Below are 7,433 nucleotides of genomic sequence, written 5' to 3'. Positions count from 1 at the left end.
ACTGCCAAAGATCTAATACATAGGGGGCAGTTTTGTATTTTAATTAGTTATGGTTCCAAAATCGCAACTTTGGAATAGATAGGGGGTCAAAAGTGCAATTAAACCTTTGTTTTTTGTACTCACTTCACTTGTACTATAATGTGAATTTTAGACAAATCTCTGTATCTTTGCTCAGTGATATTCAAATGCAGGGTGTGTTCATTGGAGAAAGTTGATTCAAGTTAAAAGAAATTTCTAATGGTGCTGCTATTAACACCACTATATTCTTCGGGAACTATATTTTTGGAATATTAAAAAACTGCCACAGTCAAATTTTTGAAACAAAAAAGGCGTGGTATGTTTAGGAAAAATAAAACATTATAGTGTAATTTGATACATGTAGCTATTTTATAGCGGGATAAGATTTGGTTGGAATGTGTCGGGAGAGAAATGATATTTGTACGACCATTCTGCGACAATAATTTGACACGTTTTTATTTTCTTTCTCTTTTTATATCTATTGTTTTTAACTAATAAGAAGATAGAGAAGCTGGTCTCCCGAGAAGTCACGTGGTTGAGAGAAACTGTCTTCAACCTTGAGGAACTCGGTTCGAGACCCGGCACCGAGAGAAGAAAAGAAGAGGGAAAGAAGAATAAGAAGATAGAGAAAAAAAAGGTTGTCTCAATAGTTGTCATAAATGGTTGTACAAATATCACTACTTGAAAGAAAAAAGGGTTATGTTAACCAAAAAATTGCAGCCATAAATATTGATTACAAAAACAAAAACAACTCTAGTTGTATCCGAAATATATAGAAAACAACTATGCATATTTAGAAGGTTTAAATGTGTAATTGGTCCCTGCACTTTTAACAGATTTTGGCATTGGTCCCTGCACTTTTTTTTGTTTGGCATTGGTCCCTGCACTTTGTAAAAATATTGGTATTGGTCCCTGCACTTTGAAAAAATATTGGTATTGGTGCCACGTGGCATGAAATGATTGGGACCAATACCAATATTTTTCCAAAGTGCAAGGACCAATACCAATATTTTTACAAAGTGCAGGGACCAATGCCAAACAAAAAAAAGTACAGGGGTCAATGCCAATATTTTTACAAAGTGCAGGGACCAATGCCAAACAAAAAAAAGTGCAGGGACCAATGCCAAAATCTGTTGAAAGTGCAGGGACCAATTACACATTTAAACTTATTTAGAATGAATACATAAACTAGTGCAGTTCTCTGGGTGTAGTCCCAAATAATTTGTTTGAAACTTTAAGACCGCAAAATTTTAGAATGAATACATAAACCAGTGCAGTTCTCTGGGTTTAGTCCCAAATAATTTGTTCAAAACTTTAAGACCACAAAATATAATTGATTATCTAGCAGTCAATTCTACGACTTCCGACCTATACATGTTATATAGTGATGGATGTGCATCGTCACTCATAGCTTCGTTTGTTGCCTCAGTTAGGATCATACACATCAAGTTCTACATAGGGGTGTGCATAAAAAAGAAAGTTGTTCTTAACGCTAACATAATTGCTCTCGCACAAAAAATGACTAAACTGCCCCAAACAACGTTAAATGTCGTTTGCTCTTTCCATCGGCAGTTAACTGTTATTCCCGGGAAATGTCATGTAGCAGACAAGCCTACTTCCACCTCACTATTTCTATACCATGCTTTGGGGTGTGGTTATGGTACATAAGCCATAACTTATGCACTATGCATAAGCCTGCATTAGTCCAGCCCATTATGCACCTAGCCCAACAGAATTACTTCCTACACCTCAAAGAAAGACAGGTGAAGAAAGCAAACAAACCAAAACAGAGCATGCGTTTTCTCTCCATTTCCAACTTCAACCACCACCGGTAACAAACTTTCACCACCGGAAACCGTCTTCGTGACCGTCGTTCAACTCAACAACACCGTCGTTCACCACCGCATTCACCATAACCGCATTCACGTCGGAAACCGCATTCATCACCACTGCAAATCACGTCGGAAACGGTAACAATCACGTCGCAAACTTCCACCACTGCAAATCACGTCGGAAACAAACTTCCATCACCGGAAATCGCATTCACCGCTTCTGTTAACGGAACCAAACACATCACAACACAACTTTAGGGTATGTACCTATCTATCTCTTTTTTGTTTTCGATAGATCAGATCTGTATGTATCTCTTTTCTAATTATTATCTATTTATCTCTTTTTCGTTTTCGATAAATCAGATCTGTATGTATCTCTTTTCTAATTATTTATTGTTAGCGATATAGATCGGATTAGTTGCAACATTCAAAATTCTTAGCTGTTGCTCATCATTCATTTATGCGCTTCTTGCATTTTCATAATATAAGGAAAAACTTTTTGATTTCTTGTTCTTGTTCTTATTTTGTTCAAAAATTTAAAAGATCCATGTTTTTTTATGCCAAAACCAATATGCTGTGTAAATGGTTTTTGCAAGTTTTACTCTGAAACCATTTTGCTGTGTAAATGGTTTTACTTTGGTTCTTTTCCAAAACATTTGTAGATCTGTTTTATATGCAAATGATAATTGTTATAGTTGAGAATACATAACAAAATTAAGGAATCTGATACACAATGCATTTATATACACCAAAATGGTAGCATGATAAATCTTTGGTAAAAATTGTAGCATATTTATATGTTCTGTTGCAGATGGATACGTATGTCTCAACTTCTTTGCTGCCCTGTGCTTAAAACTCTACCATACTTAGCTTTCAATTTTGTGTTTAAACTTCTGTTATCAAGTCTAAGATTGGTAGAATTTTAGTGTTTATGATATGACGCTTACTATATACCACTTTAAATGCATTCTAACCATTGACCGGTTAAATTTATCGCTCTTTTTACTTCTGTCACTCACAAATACAATATTTGAAAGGATCTAGCTGCAAGTTTCTGATCATGTGCTTGTGATTTGAAACCATTTTAGTCCCAAAGATAAAATTCTTGCATTAGATTTGGTTTTACTCCTCTGTGAGCGTCTGTGTTACTTACACGATAAGAAGTGTAAAGTACCCTGTGAGGAGGATCTCCCAAAAATTGATAGGAAGTGTGTTGTAGGACACTCTAGATAGCAGCTCCTATTCAAAATTTGCATGTAGAGTGAAACCAAGACAATATTTTCCTGCCCTGTAATTGTGATTTAAAAATGTGGTTGTGTGTTAATTTTCGGCCGATGCACTGGTTTTCTTTCAATGCTTTTGCCGCATTTCAATTACTTGCTCCATCCTTATGAAGCCTGACACTAATATGTTTGGTTTTATTGTATGTGCGTATGAATTATTTGAATATAACAAAAAATTCATTATTGTTATTTTTGTTAGGAAAAAATACACAAGAGCCTGAAATATAAGTGAAAATAAGATGTAATATGGACATAGAGATTTAGAAGCAATACACCACAATGCAATTTGTTAGAACTTTGTTAAACTCTAAAAACTATGCCAAAACCATTAAATGTATTTAATGGTTTTCTTTGATCATGCAGGTGAAAAAAAAGGAGCAGAAAACAAGAAAGTCTAAGGGTAAAGAAAAGAAGCATCAAAAAAAGAAACAACAAAATGTTGCACAAGATTCTGATGAAGGAAGTTCAAATGATGAAAATTATGGGAAGAATGGCAAGGCTGCAAAAACTATGGATTTGAGAATTGGAATATGTTCATCAATATTAAGCGACTCAAGCAATTGCAAAAGAAACTATGTGGAGAAGGCAGCAACTTCATACTATGAAGAATTGATTCAAAAGTTAGCACGTTAATGTTTTTTTTTATTGAATTTCTGGATTTCTAGATTAGTGCTAAGTTTCTTGTTAATGTTTGTATCAAGTTTATGAATTTCTGGATTTGTATCAAGTTTATGGTGAAACAAACTTAGGGGTATGGAATACTAAAACCATAAGTATGGTTTAATGGTTTTGATAGTTAGGTGTGTCTTTTTATAGTATCTATCATATTATACTGTTCATCTTATTTAATTTTTGGCCCAATAATGTTCAATTTAATTTAATTTAACTAAAATTAGGGGTATGGAATACTGAAACCATAAGTACGGTTAAATAGTTTTGATAGTGTTCTATGTGAAACCAAAATAACTGCCTAATGGTTTTAAATGAAATTATTAATTTGTTTTAAACAATTTATCTTCTAGAAAAAGAAAACATACTTTTGCTTTATTTTATGTTTGTTTTTCGTGTTAAACCTCTCGAGTTTCTACGAAAAGTGACATAATCAGTTGGTTGTGTCTTTTTATAGTATCTATCATAGTATACCGTTCATTTTATTTAATTTTTGGCCCAAGAATGTTCAATTTTATTAAAATTAGTTTTCAAAGTAACCACTTAATAGTACACATTTTGATAGTTTTCAATGTGAAACCAAAATAATTGTCTAATGGTTTTGTAATAAAAAAATGTGATAAACATTAAAATCATTATTAAGTAACCACTTAATAGTACACACTTATAACCTATTAAATAATTGTCAAATGGTAAATAAAATAAAAGATTAGTGAAAATTATTATTGATAAATGGTTTTAAATAAAAACTATTACTGAAACCATAAGTATGATTCAATGGTTTTGATAGTATTCTATGCGAAACCAAACTAACTGTCTAATGGTTTTGTAACAACCTATAATTATGAATACGTAACAACAAAGAATGTGAATGTTATAATTTCCAATAACAAGTGCTCCACAACAATTGCTCCTAAAAGAATAGTGAAAATTATTATTGATAAATGGTTTTAAATAAAAACTATTGTTGAAACCATAAGTATGGTTTAATGGTTTTGATAGTGTTCTTTGTGAAACCAAACTAATTGCCTAATGGTTTTGTAACAACCTATAAGCATCAATATCAAAATAAAGAATGTTATAAAGAATGTGAAATGTATAATTTTCATTACATCATATCAAAATATTCCCAATAAAATCTAGTACAAACTTATAATAGTACAAACTAATCATAATCCAAAATATGTCTGTTGTTAAAAATTGAACATTTTAGGTTCAGAACTATACAACGCATAAAAGAAAATTCAATTCATAAAACCATAAATCCTTCCAAAATACTAATCCGTCATAACCCTAAAAGCACCTTCACCACCCTAAGCACGTTCACCGCGAATCCGACGAGCAAGCTGAATGTCCTCTGGAATCTCAGATCCGTCTATAACAACAATATCAAAAACAAAAATTACAAATTAAATAAACCAAAGAGGAAAAAGATTTCACACAAACTCGATTATGAAACTAATTAACAATATTTACCTTGAAATCTTGAGCAATTTCACGGACAAGACGCTGAAATGGAAGCTTGCGGATCAAAAGCTCAGTACTCTTCTGGTACTTAATTCATGAATTTGATGCTGCCACAACACCTTGAGTGGATGTACAAATCCCATTCTCCTCGATGTCAACAGTTGAGTTCATGCTAATTGGAACCTTATCATTTGCAACAATTACACACTTACAGAATATTTAGCCTTAACCAATTCAAAGTTATACACAGAGTCAATGAATGTTTGGCCATACTCATAAGTTCCTTCCCTCCAATTTGGTATTTTCTCTAGCACGTTATTGTCTTTAAAGCTATCACTCTTAAGCCAAATACCAAATTCAAAACTACCAACAACAATAAAATCATTCCCAAAATTGGAAGCATGATGTGGGAAGCATATGCCTCCAGGATTGTAATAACACACACTTGTAATATGGGTAAACACCACAAGAACTATCAGTGACAATAGCAAATGGATCATATGAAAACACAAAAGTTCCAACAGTGGCACGAAAAATGAGCTCAAGACAGAGTTCATTTGTAGCTAATTGTAGACCCATGACATGCTTCCTTTGAGAGTGCTCATTTGAAGCTTCTGAACCAAACAATATATCCTTCTGCAGTAGAGTTTGGATCATAGAACTTGCAAGATGGAAAGGTTGAGCTAACGTGCAACAATTTATAGTGACTATACTGAAATGAAGCCAAAAACCATAATAGGAAACATACAAGACCCTTCCATACAAATTAATCAGAGAGCACATTTTATCACTATCTACCGCATGAAGACCAAGCTTGTCCTCAAGATTGTAGAAGGTATTCCAACATTCCCAATCACATGATTCAGCTCTAGAGAAGCAATTAAACATCAATTTATATAAAGGGAAAGTTGAAATCAACCCAAAATGAGTCACTTTGCCAAAAATGTGATTTCCCTCCTCACTTACTTCATATTTGTACCCGGCTTTCTTATTCATCTGATAAGAAACATAGAAGTCTTTACGAACGGTTATGAAACATAGAAGTGATAGCATTTGGACAACTCATATTCTTATTCATCTGCCTAAGTTGGATCAACAAAATTGGAAGACAAGAAAGATACACATAAATCTGCTTTTTGTTCCAGCTATTACGGATCTCACTGTAAATAACATCAATCGAAGGCCCTAGTATGGAAAAGAAATGAAACCACTACTACAGATCACAGGGTGGTTGTGAGATTAACAATATGCTTACTAAAACATATCCTTAGATAATTAAGAATTTACTATTCTCTCAACTACTATGTCATAATTAACTATTTCTAATGCTTCATTATTCAAGAATGTTTCACAAACAGGTGCTTCAACAACAATTTATTCAAGAAAATAAAAAGGCATTCGTGATAGTTTAAAAAGTAAAGGGTGCATACCCGAGAAATGAGATCATCTGCAAGAGCCAAATGAGTTCTGCAGAATTTGCATCTATAGGACCTGCCCTCCAGCTCCACCACAAAGATTCTTCCCATTTTCTCACTGTAAATAACATCAATCGAAAATTAACAACAACGAAAACCTAAAAATCATAAACCGCAAATTCAAAATTCCTAAAAATTATGAATCCGAAATTCAAATTCAAAACTCTGAAAACCTAAAAAATTAGGGGAAAACGAAATTACCGAAGTGCGACGGTTCCAGGACGGTAACGGTGAGGTTTTTTGGCTCCTCCAGTAGTAGGAGCAGATTTCCTAGCAGCCTGAACAAAAAAAGCGATGAAATCAATCGAAAAATTCAAATCGAAGAAAACGAAACCTATTATCGAGAAAACGAAAAACAAATCAGTTACAGCGGTGAACGGTGGTTACCTTGGTGGCGAGCTGCTTCCTTGGAGTAGGCGCAATCCCGCCGTGAATCAACCGGAAAACGACGTCGGAGTTACGGAAATGAGTCAAAATATTAAAGAAAGTAACATGCAAAATCGATTTTCACTGTTGATCGGATCGCACAGAATAAAATTACAAGATCAAATGAAAAAATCGATAAAAAGACGAAAATTAACTGAACGATGAAAAACAGAAGGATCTAAACAGATCGAACGAATGGAAAGATTCGATTTGCATGAAGAAATTGGATCTGAGATTTGAATTTACCTTGGAAGAAGAAAAGT

General features: G+C 33.6%; 1 protein-coding gene across 1 annotated transcript; it reads right to left on the bottom strand.

Annotated features, from left to right (window-relative positions):
- Positions 1-5,503: 5,503 nt before the first annotated feature.
- LOC146899068 (uncharacterized) lies at positions 5,504-7,231 on the bottom strand. Its single transcript, XM_085737436.1, has 4 exons — positions 7,132-7,231; positions 6,946-7,022; positions 6,700-6,802; positions 5,504-6,265 (listed from the first exon to the last, which is right to left on the bottom strand). Exons 3-4 carry the CDS (start codon positions 6,793-6,795, stop codon positions 5,651-5,653), a joined length of 711 nt encoding a protein of 236 aa, XP_085593562.1. The 5' UTR covers positions 6,796-6,802; positions 6,946-7,022; positions 7,132-7,231; the 3' UTR covers positions 5,504-5,650.
- Positions 7,232-7,433: the final 202 nt, after the last annotated feature.

Source organism: Medicago sativa, chromosome 8 (assembly GCF_051527215.1).
Source record: "Medicago sativa cultivar Bolivia chromosome 8, Bolivia_mono, whole genome shotgun sequence".
Taxonomy (NCBI): Eukaryota; Viridiplantae; Streptophyta; class Magnoliopsida; order Fabales; family Fabaceae; genus Medicago; species Medicago sativa.
The sequence above is the reverse complement of the archived record's forward strand: the minus strand, read 5'-3'. Positions and strand labels throughout refer to the sequence as shown.

Excerpts from the sequence above, each read along its gene's own strand:
- LOC146899068 (XM_085737436.1), bottom strand. The coding sequence starts at position 6,795 with ATGGGAAGAATCTTTGTGGTGGAGCTGGAGGGCAGGTCCTATAGATGC. Across the intron at positions 6,266-6,699 it reads CAGATGATCTCATTTCTCGG|ATGAATAAGAAAGCCGGGTA; the intron begins GTATGCACCCTT and ends GTTTCTTATCAG.